The sequence below is a fragment of the Electrona antarctica genome (assembly GCF_951216825.1).
Source record: "Electrona antarctica genome assembly, chromosome: 24".
NCBI classification, from domain to species: domain Eukaryota; kingdom Metazoa; phylum Chordata; class Actinopteri; order Myctophiformes; family Myctophidae; genus Electrona; species Electrona antarctica.
Window position 1 is genome coordinate 4,561,403 of NC_136803.1, and position 14,731 is coordinate 4,576,133.

The 14,731-nt window shown below is 41.8% G+C and overlaps 1 protein-coding gene across 1 annotated transcript; it reads right to left on the reverse strand.

The window, feature by feature from the left end:
• Positions 1-6,086: 6,086 nt before the first annotated feature.
• On the reverse strand, positions 6,087-13,809 carry LOC306917541 (protein jagunal homolog 1-B-like). The gene is made up of 4 exons (XM_079495831.1): positions 13,671-13,809; positions 11,490-11,602; positions 9,779-9,851; positions 6,087-6,921 (listed from the first exon to the last, which is right to left on the reverse strand). The coding sequence occupies exons 2-4, from the start codon at positions 11,576-11,578 to the stop codon at positions 6,532-6,534; spliced, it is 552 nt and encodes a 183-aa protein (XP_079351957.1). The 5' UTR covers positions 11,579-11,602; positions 13,671-13,809; the 3' UTR covers positions 6,087-6,531.
• Between the last annotated feature and the right edge of the window lie 922 nt (positions 13,810-14,731).

Consider the following 14,731-nt stretch of genomic DNA (forward strand, 5'->3'; position numbering starts at 1 on the left):
TTTTTAAGTTATGTTTTCCTTCCAGCAGGTTACTAAATCTATCATACAGATCGATACCTATAGGATTAAGTGTAGCCTAAGGAGCCTAACTAAGGCGTTTACCCATTTACAGCAGAAAGAACCCAAATATAATCATTGAATCATTACTAAGGTGTTTAACAACATATGTACTTACTGATAATGTCTAAACAGGAGAAACAATTTAAACAAACAAACATTTCTGAGCCTGCATGTTCTCAATCAAACTAATTACATCCTGCTTTCTGGAGTTGTCATGTGACCAGCCCACAGCAACAGGGTTGGGGTTTTGGACTTTATTTGAACCTAAACCACAGAAATACAATTCAATTTACAGCATACATAACTCAAATATAATCACTGAATCATTACAGTGTTTAACAAAATATGTGCTTGCCTTAGCCTACTTACATGTCTAAACAGGAGAAACAAATATTTCTGAGCCTACATGACGTAGCCAATGCTACCCTCTGGCGCTTGAAACCATGTATTACATGTAGCAATTCAAATTTGCCACAAGGACAAGGGCTTCAATTTTAGAGTCTGCTACTACAACTCTACAATTAAAGCAATTTCAGTTAAATTATTAACAGTGAAATAAGGAAATTATTCTCTGGACTTTGGATCACATCTCATTTTCATTGTTTTACGTGCACACTCTGTGTGACTGTAACGGCGGCTACCGAACACAGCTCTGCATAGCATGGAGTAAATAAAGACAGAATGTAACAAATCATGCATTTATTGAAACTATGCAGGCAGCTCAGAGTTATGCAGGGGGGACGCAGAGTTGTCTGTATTTCTTGGAAGGTGCGGACGTGCCGATCTCATCATACACCTAAATGAACAGATAAGGCACATTCGTTTAGGATTAAACAGTACAGCATAATGGTAAGACTTGTGAAGAAGGAATGTAAATCTCTGATGTCTAAGCGTACCTCTGTCTGTTCTAGTAATAAAAGGTTCTCATCCTCCTTCCACAGTGTGGTGTGTAGTGTTCGGGCAAAAGAGTTCCCCTCGGGTATACGCACCCCTTTTATTAGTTCCTGATGTTTTTTACATTAACCACTAACCATCCCTATTCTGGTGGGAACATTGACTGAAAATAGTCGATCTACAAGCTCACAATGCGAAAAAGAGCAGAACCAAGTGCCAAAGGTCATAATAAGGTTTTCTAAGTATTAAAGGTTTAAGCGGTAACTGATTGATTGATTTGTCTTTATTTAAGTGTCATGGTTCCAAGGAGTCCCAGCCCATATGGACACTTCATTAAAAATGTTGTAACATTCAGGGGTGTGGTGGACAAAGAGCAGAAACACAAAGAGCTGTAGCCTTAAATGACCTTAACAGATCTGTAACTCTTGAGAGTGCACAAATGGAACCAAATTTACCATTTTGTTCCATTGGTACACATTCAGAGTCATGGGGTCCTTGAAAATAAAACGTTATGGGGTCCTTGAAAATAAAAAGTTTGCGAATCGTACTGTCCTAGTGTCATAGTAAATCAGTGTCAAACATATCCTGAAGTAATCCTGGAGACTGACATTCAGTAATTGGGTCTTAAGATCAAAATAAGAACATTATAATGGTGTGTAAAACAGAAAATCTAACATTGTCCACGGGCCACAGACACATTAGTCTGTGTACGGACATGTTGATGACCTTTAGACATTTAGAAAATACACATTAACATGAATCCAACACAACTGTCAAACAAGTCTGGAGCCGATACAGAAAGAAAAAACAGGTGCAGCTTTTCCCTTCAGGGGTCGCCACAGCGAATCATCAGCCTTCATCTCACCCTGTCCTCTGCCTCCTCTCTCACACCAACTCACTTCATGTCCTCTTTCACTGAATCTATAAATCTCCTCTTTGGTCTTCCTCTAGGCCTCCTGATTTTAGTCTCTGCTACCTCCAGCTCTGCTTCCTGTCTTTTCCTCAGTGCAGCTGTCTCTAAAGCATACAACATAGCTGGTCTCACCACCGTTTGTTCTGTACACCTTCCCTTTCATTCTTGCTGATACTTTACTATCACAGGGTTCACACATGAACACCTGACACTTTTCTTTCTCCACCCATTCCAACCTGCTTGCACTCGTTTCTTCACCTATTTTCCACTCTCCATTGCTCTGAAAAGTTGACCCTGAATAGAAGGCTTATTCATAGTCCAGTTTTCGTTGAAGAGGTGACCACCGAATCCGTGGTTAAAAGAGAGTTTGTGCCTTGCATGGTTTCCTTTGCCATCGGTGTATGAATGGAAATGTGATGCACAGTCTATGTCAAGCTCTTTGGATAAAAGCGCTATATAAATCCACTGTAAGAGGCACGAGCCATATGATGTCTATGGGTTTATACTATTTGATGTCACCACAGGGCATGGCCAAGGTTGCCTGCGTGTATTTAACGCGTCCCCAATCAAGCAGCAGGTGTTACTGATTGGCAGAGGCACACTGTTTTTAACTGTGCAACAGGAGCTGTGGTCTGTATTCTGGACGTTTGATTGTTTATTTATTTAAGTATTTATTGAATGCTGAGGTGACAGATCGGCTGTGAAAATAAATATAGTTTCTTTATGAATTCAACGAACAGTTTGGACTTCAGTTTATCAGCACACGTCTGAACACCTCCTTGCCGTCAGTATACCACAGTGCCTTTTAGTACAGGACTTTGGGCACTACATTAAGGCCCAGGCCACACGTATATGGGTCTTTTGCAAAACGCACATTTCTCTGTGCGTTTGGGCCTTTCAGCCACACGCAAACGGCGTTTTCGGCCACTCAAACGGAGGTTTTTTGAAACGGATAAATAAGTGAAGATTTTCGAAAATATCCGGATCAGTGGAGCGGTGTAGTCATGCGAAACGGAGTTTTTGAGAAACGATGATGTCACCGCCACCGCCCACATGCAGCTTGTCAAGCAGAGGTCCTCACAAGTATAGGTAAAAAAAACACTGCCAGCCCAGTCAATGGCCCGTTGCGCAAAGAGGTTGAGATTTGACTCGTGCTATATTCAGATAATCTTCAACCGATTGTTATAATTCGAAGTGGTATATATTCCGTGAAGTTTATATTTTCATTGGGTGTACAAGTCATGTTTTTAATATGCCTTCATCAAATGATATAGAGAGATGGTAGGGTAGTGCCCAAGCCCGTATAGCCATGCAGCCTATATGAGCTGTGGTGCGCTTGCTAGGTCTACACTCTCAATTAGGGATTTTCCCAGAGGTTAATTTCACTGATGTGTACAACCTTTATTCAAATAGTTTCATTTGTATTGGTGCCGAGTGGAAGCCAATAGGTTCATTGCGGACCGCTACAGATAAACTGTGGATATTAACCTACCAATAAGGACCCAAATGCCATTGCGCAGTAGCCTACACCAACAAGTCTATGCGTGGTGTGTGCATAGCCGCATGTGAAACTATATCGTGCTGTATTTTGCATCATGGTCATGCGAGGAGAGAGAGAGAGAGAGAGAGGGTGCAGAGAGAGAGAGGTGTGAATGGGATCGCATCGTGCGTGCGCATTATGGCACATCTCTCTCATGTTTAGGGCGCACCATTGAATGCATGTCACTGTGCCTACATGCTGACAATGTGCGCGTGAACTTGTATTAGCCTAAAATATAGCCACTCTACAAGCTCACAACTGGTTGTGGACACTTCTATAGGTCTGACTCTGCTATTAATTTCTGTGCAGGACTTGCCAGGTCGCCAGAGCAATGGTAAAGTGTCTATCATTTTTAAATTATATGGAGAGAAAAGTCGAGTCGGGATCTGGAGATTTACGCACATAGTGTGACATGCTGACAGACAATGAAAGAAACATATACTTCCACTCACAATTTAGGTGGCTTTTAAAATGCGGTACTTATTCCTTCATTAAAAATATGATTGGCACCTCATAAGTGTAAATATAAAATCAAATATAATATAGCCTACAATTGAAACCTGCTACTGCAGTGATTTTATCCAGTGTTCAATGCGTTTCTGCGTTTGGGTGTGGACATAGATATCTCTGTCGTATGGCCAGGGATTTTTTCTAAAACGGAGGACGAAAATATCCGTTTTGCAAAAGATCCAGAGTGGTGTGGCCTGGGCCTAAGTTAAAAACAGTGTGCCTCCATTGTGCCTCTGCCAATCAGTAACACCTGCTGCTTGATTGGGGACGCGTTAAATACACGCAGGCAACCTTGGCCATGCCCTGTGGTGACATCATCAAATAGTATAAACCCATAGACATCATATGGCTCTTACATCCACCATTTACGATTCATCCCAGTTTTCTTTCTCCTTCAACTAACATTACAAACAAAATACACATCAAAATATTAAGATTTATTTTGTTATCGTTTATTGTGCCGTTGCTTGTTCGAATCTTTATGGAGCACAATAGCAACAATGGAAACAAGCCTCTGGCTTTTTTTGTTAACAATCCATTTGGCCTTTTTTACACAGCTGTGTTGAAACTTGAGATGCCCTACATGGTCCAAAGGTCCTCCTGAGTTAAAATCCTACAAATAGCGGATCTGAATTGTGAACACTCCAAATATTTTCAGATGAGTGTCTGCGGCCAAATGTGTGAATGTGGGCGTCAAATTACAATTAAAACTACACAACTACTGGGAGAGTGTATTTGTGGTAGAGCATGTAGCAGCCGATAATGTAATACCTGGTTCGAGGATCCCGGTAACCTCCATGTTGTGTCCAAGACACTGAAACCCTAACTGCTCCCGGTGAGTAGGTTGGGGCCTCGCATGGTTGCCTCCACCCTCGGTGCATGACCACTTTATTGTAATTAATTACATTGTAAAGCACTAGAAATACAGACCATTTAACATATATTACAGTTGAACCTGGCTGTCGTGATGTTTGCTACATGCTAGGTGAATTACAGGACAGAATCATTTAATATAGAGAATGAGAGTCCGACGGCTTATGCTGCATTCACATGGAATCAGGCAAGCGGTAGACGGCAAAACCTGCTGGACGGCACGGAACTGTAAAAAGATTAAATATTTTAACATTGATTGATGCCATCTGCCGTTACTGTCGCCGGTTCAGGCTGTCGGGCTGCCGTGCCGTCCTGTTCCATTTACCGTCCTGCTCCCGTCCACTAAAATGAATTCCGTCTGCCTGATCCCATGTGAATGCAGCATTATGGTTTAGAGACAGTCGCAGTGAGGAAAAGACAGGAAGCAGAGCTGGAGGTAGCAGAGACTAAAATGTTGAGGTTCTCTCTGGGATGGATAGGCTAAGGAATGAGTACATCAGAGGGACAGCTCATGTCAGATGTTTTGGAGATAAAGCCAGAGAGGCCAGACTGAGATGGTTTGGACAGGTACAAAGGAGGGATAGTGAGTATATTGGTAGAAGGATGTTGAGGTTGGTCTAGAGCAGAGGTTCCCAACCACTGGTGGTACTTGAGCCCCCTCTGGTGGTACAAAGGAGTCACCCAAAAAAGGAGAAAAGGACAAAAGTGGAATGAAATATTTGTATTACTACAGGTTCTTTTGACCAAGCAATTGGTTGAAATAGGCTCTCCAGCCATGCTGAAATGAGCATGACAGCACACCTCGCCGTTAATAGAAGATTTGAGAACGGATTAATCATATTATAAATATCATCAATAAGTGCTGATTAGTGATTTGACAGTTAGTCAGAGGAGCAGCATTATTGACTTAGGAATGGAACAAAAAGCGCAGGTATTCGCTACCTGTATTTCTTATTATGGTGGTAGTTGGAGAGCCAAATATTTTCTTAGGTGGTAGTTATAAAAACAAAAAGGTTGGGAACCAATGGTCTATCTAGAGGAAGACCAAAGGACATGAAGTTAGTTGGTGTGAGGGAAGAGGAGGCAGAGGACAGGGTGAGGGAAGAGGAGGCAGAGGACAGGGTGAGATGGAGGCAGAGGACAGGGTGAGATGGAGGCAGAGGACAGGGTGTGAGGGAAGAGGAGGCAGAGGACAGGGTGAGATGGAGGCAGATGTTTTGCTGTGGCGACCCCCGAAGGAAAAGAAGAGTCCGACGGCTGACCGACTTCCGCAAAAACAACCATAACACTGAGATGATCACTGTTGACATGCTTTACAAATATAAAAGATATTCTGAGCACAAATCATTTTTTTAAGGAGAAATTGAGCTGGCTAGTTATCAACCATTTCCCCTTTTGTCACCAAGTCACAAATGTTCATGACCTGGCTTCCACACAGCCAGTATCCCCACAGTCTCACTTTTAGAGGTGCTCCGATTGGTGATCGGCCGATTTTGTCACAAAATTACTCCATCGGTGATCAGCAACTTACCCGATCTGGACAAACCGATCTTCAGATATATAGTATAATTCCGTTTTGCATCTTTGTGACAGATCTAAACATTCACCCCTTCCTCCCCACACACACAGGAACAGTTTGACATCATTTTGGAAATATTCACATTCACACAAGATCGGTATCGGCCGATCGCGAGAAAAACTATCAGTGATCGGTCCCAAAAAAAACCTGATCGGAGCACCTCTACTTCTTTTTCCTGTCCTGCGTGGAGGTGGACCACTGGCCCAGCAGGCTCTTGCTGTACCAGATCTGCCAGCCGTGCACCTGCACGGCGATGACGATCACCAGGTACAGGACGGACACGGCGGAGAAGCCGAAGATGAAGCGGTAGGCCTTGCCGTGGCGGTAGAGCTGCTGCGCCACGGGGAACATCTCCATGGAGCCGTAGAGGAGCGGCGCAATGCAGAAGAGGCCGCCGCTGATCATGGAGGCGACCAGGTAGCCGATGTTGTTGCGCGGCAGCGCCGCAAAGCTGAACAGGGTCGGGACGATACTCAGGAGGTACGGGTACTCCCACTGGTACGGAGCTGCGACCACCTTGTGGGACACCAGGCCCAGCTGGCTGACCGTCACCTGCAGGGGACAAAAAAATGTTTAGCAGACGCTCTTCTTAATTCCAAACGTCCTCCTTATACATTTCAACCAGAGTAGCTTGTCTTTCTTGTCACACACACACTATGTGATTAGATTGTTAAGATCTTATCTGGATTGTGACAGCCATGTTTACCAATCATGTACTTTAATTGAAACAAATTATAACTAGAAAGGTCGCAATTTTAAAAAATTGCAAAGTGTGGTTGCCGCAGTCAGTGGCTTACATATGCCCCTCCCACTGATATTGCCAGCCAATTACAATGTCGCGTCACCCCTGCGATCATGCGTAAGTAATTCGGAGGGGATTTATCCCCCAAAAATCATGTTTTTGCGACAAACGGTTACATTTCTCGCATTTGCGGCGCCCCCTATGGATGAAAATGGAATTGCTTTTGGTACTTGGTTGATTTAACCACCCGCGACATGTGATTCAAATTTGGGATGGATCGGACATTTCGTTCGGGATTATAGGCATTTTTTGTAAAATAGGCCCATCCCACTAACTTCGGAAGCCGATTACGGCCGAACGATACGCACTATCAAAATTCCGCCTGTGGTGTCTTCATCGGAAAGGTCCAGAGATTATGTGTAAAACTTTTTGTGAGATTTGGACAAAATCTGTAGGAGTAGGAGCAAAAAGTGTGTTTTGGAGAGAATTCAAAATGGCGGAAAATCTATCATGACGCAAATGGGCGTGGCCTATATGGGGAGATGCGTCATGGCCCAAGGAATACAGGGAGAAAGGAATTTTGAATTTACGACCTACGGTTCAAGACTTATAAGCCAACACGTATAGTGGGCTGTTATAGCGCCACCATGAGGCCGACCGATATAATTATAAGTTAATTAATTTTAGTAAGTATTACGAATTATCCCTCCAAGTTTTGTAACTATAGCCCTTACGGTCTCCGAGGAAAAAATACTTGAACGTGATTTTTCGCATTTTCCCATTCATGTCAATGGGGACATTTAATTCACTAATAAATTAATATCAATTAAACTATACAACATTTCTCTTAGAAACGAGCAAGCACACGATTCCCGATTTTTACAGTCAATTTGACATATGGCTCAAGTGCGTACAGTCAAAACTGTGGGACTAGTAGTGGGACAAACTTTGTCTTACTCTAGTAAAATAATAAAAATAATAAAGTGTTACAATTACAATAGTCTGGTTGCCCTTTAGGGCAACCACACTAATAATTAAATAAGATGTAACATATCTATCCATCCTTATCCTAATCACAATGTCGGTTTAGGCTGTAAATCATATGATAATTTGTCCAGTTGATGTTCCATGGACTGCATGGCAATGGGTAGTCAAACTACTGTCAACAAAACTCTAGGTCAGTCTAGACCATTAAGTAAGTTTGGCCTTAGGTGACCAATATAAAGGCTAATTTAAGAAATGTATGGTTATTGGTTAAAAGCGAGCTGAGTAGCAGTCAAAAGACCTGGGGTCAAACTGTCTACTTTCCAATATAATATGGTAAAATATGTGACTCTACTGGCTCGCAGACTGATACTGATACTGTTGAATTGGAAGCAAGCACAGGTTCCGACTCGCACTACACTTATGAAAGATGTTATGCACTATTTGCAATTGGAAAAGATAAAGTTTGAATTGAGAGGGAGTGAAGATAGATTTTACCAGACTTGGCAACCCTTCATTGACTATTTCAATAGGTGCACGCTAACCCCTCCTATACAATAGATAACATAATCTAAAATTGGAAAGGCAAAAAAAAGGAACCGAGTTTTTCTTTATTTATTTTTTTCTCATTTAAAAAGACAAATGTCTGTAATTCAGTTGATTTACAGCAACTTGTTGGGAAAGTTTGAGAGCAAGAGTGTCTGTCCTGTTGTATTTGTTTTGTTTGTCTGTTCACATTTGTCACTGTTTAACTGTTTTTTTCTTGTTTATCACATTTATATACCTTTTTTATTATGTATTGTATTTGGAACAGTTACACTACCTGTCACTATTTTTTTCCCCATTTTATATCAGTTAATTACTCATTATCTGTCAATGATATTCTGAAGTTATGTCATATACAAAATGCCAAATAAAAACATTAACAAAAAAAGCGAGCTGAGCACAAGGAATATAATTTTAGACAGCACCACGATACAAAGCATGTTGCCTTCAAAGTGGTCTTTCCACACACAGATGCAAGAAAGTGAAAGATTGACAGCAGGTTATGCGCACAGCAGCAGGCTTTACATTTATAGCTTTATACAGCGTTCAGCACCATAATTCACTCCTCTGCTTGATTTGTCTGTGGCTGGTATTCACTCTCAACATGGATAGACGTATAACAAGCATTCATCCGGTGAGAACACATTCTCTATTTGGACACTACTGTATATAAACGTGTTTTCTACAAACATACATTACGGTTTAAAATCAAAGGGCTGCAGAAGAGCAGATGTTTGTCCGTTACCTGAGCTGCCACCAGCACCCAGATCAGGACATGGACAATGTTAAGTTACCTGAGCTGCCACCAGCACCCAGATCAGGACATGGACAATGTTAAGTTACCTGAGCTGCCACCAGCACCCAGATCAGGACATGGACAATGTTAAGTTACCTGAGCTGCCACCAGCACCCAGATCAGGACATGGACAATGTTAAGTTACCTGAGCTGCCACCAGCACCCAGATCAGGACATGGACAATGTTAAGTTACCTGAGCTGCCACCAGCACCCAGATCAGGACATGGACAATGTTAAGTTACCTGAGCTGCCACCAGCACCCAGATCAGGACATGGACAATGTTAAGTTACCTGAGCTGCCACCAGCACCCAGATCAGGACATGGACAATGTTAAGTTACCTGAGCTGCCACCAGCACCCAGATCAGGACATGGACAATGTTAAGTTTACGGATCTCAGACTTCAAGGCAACACTGTAGGAAAAAAAAAAGAAAAACAGTTAGAAAATGGTGGGACAACATTTCCGTTAATTCTCGTTATGGAGGTCAAATCTGGTGTCCTCTAGGTCAGTGTTTCCCAACCTGTGTGCCGCGGCACTTTACTGTGCCGTTTGATGTGTCCAGGTGTGCCGCCTGATTTGACCGAAAATAACACTAACCCTACCCCGAAAGCAATATTATAGCTACTGGGCTGCAGGCTTCCTATTGTTGCGTCGTTGTTGTTGTCACACGTCTAACCATTAGACGTGCGATAACGACGGAACAATAGACTCTAACGACCCTCGGCCATTGAAATGTTAATGCAAAAGAGATGCATCCAGAAGACGCTACATTTCGCGCATATGCACATAGACAGCAGACATACAGTCCTACATGTCCCGACCCAAACACTGAGGAGGTAAAGTAAACGTGACGTTGTTGTGATTAAACATAATGTGCCACGAAAAATAGCTGTCCAAGTGTCCATACATGATCGCCTCGTTCGGCCAACACAATATATCTCCCTCCCTCCACAGAAGCGCAGTGATGCCTGATTTATTCTTCGTCGTACACGTGTTCCATGCTGAAAATGGCTGATTTACAAGCTCAGCTTGTCGATCAGCTATTTTCAGCACGTGGAAATATGCAGGCTGTGAGAACTGAGACCCTTCACAATAAAAGCATGCAGCTTTCACAAGTTGGCCCATAATAAAGACAAGGAAAAGGATTAAGAATTAGGTGGCATTTCACATTCCATATGAGCTATTTATTCTCCAAAATGTATTTTTTTTAAAGGAATGATGAATATATATATGTGTGTATATTATATACACATACACATATGTATGTATATAGATAGGCCTATACACCGTATATCTAGGTGTGCCCTGAGATTTTTAGGCTATGAAAAGTGTGCCCTGGGACAAAAAAGGTTGGGAAACACTGCTCTAGGTACTAGTGCTGTATTTAGTAGAGCTGCACAATTAATTGAAAAAAGATCGAGATCTATGCAATCCCATTTCTAAATTTGATCAAGAATCGTGCAGCACCTCAGAACGAAATACATCGCTTGGATGCACCTGGGACGTATCCTCAGTGATCCTCACTAGTTGGCTGTCCAATTCATTTTAGTTACTCTTATGTTTTTGCTACAAGAGCGCAGCTTTAAGAGAGGTTAGCACTGATGTTGTCAGTTTAACCCATTTTGGGCGGGAACCCCTTTTGGTGTTAGCATTATTGTTATGCTTTAGCTATTGAAAGATAGCAGATCTACAAGCTCGTAGCGCGCCACCGAGTGGCGCGCTACGAGCTCGTAGGTCTGCTATTTTTGAAAAATCGAAGAACGACTGACATAGAAACATAGCTTTTTCAGAAAACTGTCAGGATGTAGAAGACATTTTTAGAATCTGATCTCAGGTCAAAATCGGTTAAAGCCACAGTATTTGCTCCAGGACCAGGTGCCACATTTTGAATGTATTAACATTCAGCAACTACAGACTAAATAGTAAGACAATAAATATGTTCATGGTAAAAAATAAGAATCGTCAAATCGTGTGAGAATCATGATCTCAATTCTGAAAATTCTCAATTTTGAGCAAGAATCGTAGTATTAGTGTAAAAACAAAGACAAACCTCATCTGGTAGTGTTTGGCAACCCTCTCGCGGTGCTGGAAATCACTGCCATCTGTGCCCTCTGCTCTGGGGCCGTCTCGCGAAGCCATGACTGATGCTCCTTCTGTTCTACCCTGAAAAGGATAAACGCATGAAATGAGAGGTGCACTCTTCCTATGCAAGCTCAATGAATTAGCCCAGGACGATTCTGAACCCATGTACCTGTCAAAAAACCACAATCACAACAAACAACATGCAACCCAGATTCGGCTCAAACAAGGGATTCAATTAATTTCGCTCCTATGCCACTAAAAAAAAAAGGTGGAACGCCCTAGTACCAACGGCCATTAACCGAATGTATGTCAAGAACGCGGGACCTCGTTCTTCTCTCCACAACTCACCTGTGCCAAAACGAGGGAAATTAATACATTTCATTTAATCCAGCAATTTAAAAAAAAGTTTTATTTTTTTGCTTTTACTCACATGTTAGACAGCCTCCACACAGAACAGACGCGCACACGCTTAAGAATTGTGAATCCCTAGAAAATGGCAGGATACAACACTTTTGTTGTTTTTCTTCTAATTCTTTGTTCGGCCCAAAAAAAAAATTGTGTTTATTGTCATGATTTGTCACCATCAGAGTAGGCTTTGTCTGAGGCTTACAGGTCTTTAAATAAATACTTTCTGAAACGTCTATGGGAAAAATGCATGGGAAATTATCTTCCGGGACGCTCTTCGTCATTAAAGGGGGCGGGACTTCGACGCTCTAGTCTATAGGTCTTGCAGGACGGTGAGGAAGTCCTCCTTCACATGTTTAGATGAAAACAAATGTGTGGTGTGGTTGTTGCGTTTAGTAGCCCAGAGCAGGTCGAGGTCACCACTAGAGGTTGTTCATAAACTATCTGAAAGGACAGCAGGTCATTTTGAAGCAACGATATTTCAGACTTTTCCCATCTCCCACTATAGATAGTATATATATATATATATATATATATATATATATTCACATATAAAAAACGTGGTCTGGTTCTTCACTCATGTCTTTCAACCAGGTGAAGCAGTACAACCACAGAGAAGCATTATTGTTTTAGCTTCTTTGATGTCATGTCCTAGTATGTGCGGAATCAACATGAGTGTGTTGAAGGTGCAAACAAAGGTGCTTATTGGTCAAATACCCGGATGTGTGTCTCAAATAATATGTCCACATAAACAGGAGGCAGGCACAATTTAACAGCTTAAAAGACTGGTTAGTTGATCACAGTTAAATACATTATTATTTATTGATAGACTGTAAATGTTAAACCACTCATTCAGAGGCCCAATGCGGATGTTTTGTGACTCAGAACTATTTTATTTTGTATTTATGTGTGTGTGTGTGTGTGTGTGTGTGTGTGTGTGTGTGTGTGTGTGTGTGTGTGTGTGTGTGTCTGATTGCTGCTTAGCCGAAAGCAAGGTACAACTTAGCATCCAAGTTGCTTTGCTAGTTGTTGCTATGACACATTTTTCCTGGATTTCTTAATCAAGATAATAAAGTGCATTCAACATATAATTGTGGTGGGAACTGGGGGTTGCATTGTAGCCAACTTCTACGTGTAGATGCATTGAAAATGGTGGACCCTGTGGTAAACAAGTGTAATGCTTCCTGGGGTTAATCATGGTGTCGTCCACAGTAAGTTTTTGTATTGGCTTTCAAAAGCACAAGTCAGTCAATGTACCCGTTGAATGTACCCATTCAACTAGCCCCATATGTGCCCTCTCCCTACGCTCATTCTGTAGCTCTCGGAGCTACAGAATGAGCCTAGTGCTGAGGGAACATACTGGGGCTACCATTGAACCAACCAATCATCATAGATAAAGCAAAACAAAAAGGTGCTAACATTTAAACTATAGAGTGATAACCGAGTCGGTCAGCCAGGTAGGTATTCTGGCATAGGCTATGGACCAGAGCTAGTCAGCCTGGTATACGTTATTGCTGCTTTGTGTACTGTCTGTAAACATTTAAACAAATCATTCGTACTGTACTAGTTGTAAGTAACTTGCAACAGCATCGGCACCAGCTGCCATTTCTGAGCAGCTATAACGCTAACAAGTTTTAAAAGGCTCGTGTCTGAGCAACAGATAAGCGCTAATAGCTAGCAGTGGATTTTGATTCAACAACACAAAACTACATCACGGGTTACAAAGGTTCGTTGTGGCACTTACGCGCGATCCGATGTAATTTAATGAACGTCCTTTTGAGATAAAACTCAAGCCAGTAAAGCCACCACCATGCTCCTGCAGCCAGCCAGCCGGCGGATGTGACCGTGACGTCACGAGGAACACAGGAAGTATGACGTGTCAATCTGTGGTTGGATGAGGGGATGTCCAATGACAACTGTACCCGGGATTAAATTATTACAGTAAACAATATTCTGTAGAATATGTTAGATAAACATGACAAAAAGGGAAGGTCTTTATTTAAATTATTATTCTCTCTCTCTCTATCGCACGCACACTGTAAGTGTAATGCAATATCATGTAATTCAACAATACAATTCACCATGAAATTGTATTATTGTAAACAAGTGTAATGCTTTATGGTGTCGTCCACTCACAGTTAACAGTTTTTTTGTATTGAGTTATACTGGAAATGTACTGTAATTCTGCAAACTGTTAATAAACCAATCAATCATTGTGAAACCCCCTGCCCACTTTAACAGGCTGGAACTGTTTCTATTTCTGTTCTATTCTGTTTCTATTTCTGTCTTTCTGTCTGTTTTTCTACTATTTCGTATATATATGCCTCAGATCAAACAACACTCTGACCAGCGGTGTGACACCTTTTCGGTCACTCACTCTGTCTGTCTCTCTTGTAATAACATCTACATCTGTTTATTGTTCATTTTCTTCGGACACTCTCTTTTAATAACATCTACATCTGTTTATCGTTCACTCCTTCGGTCACTCACTCTTTCTGTCTGTCTGTCTCTTTAAAACTTCTCTGAGCTCTCTTAGTTCCTTTCCTCTCCTCCCGTCTGTCTTCCCTGTGCCCCCACGCTATACTCTGGCTCACGACTGGTTAAATCTCCATCCTCATCGAACAAACTATTATCATTATTACTACGGTTTTTGTTCTATTATTATTACTACCACTATATATATATATATTACCTATTTTTCTCTGTACAATGTGTTTTCCCACCATCCCCATACTTTCCCCCTCATGCCGTCCTAGTCACTACTTCCCCAGTCTCAGAAATCCCTCAAATCTCATCTATCCAGCT

Coding starts and splice junctions, on each gene's coding strand:
- LOC306917541 (XM_079495831.1), bottom strand. CDS start 11,578: ATGGCTTCGCGAGACGGCCCCAGAGCAGAGGGCACAGATGGCAGTGAT. Junction 9,852..11,489: donor GCCAAACACTACCAGATGAG/GTTTGTCTTTGT, acceptor TTTTTCCTACAG/TGTTGCCTTGAAGTCTGAGA. Junction 6,922..9,778: donor GGGTGCTGGTGGCAGCTCAG/GTAACTTAACAT, acceptor TGTCCCCTGCAG/GTGACGGTCAGCCAGCTGGG.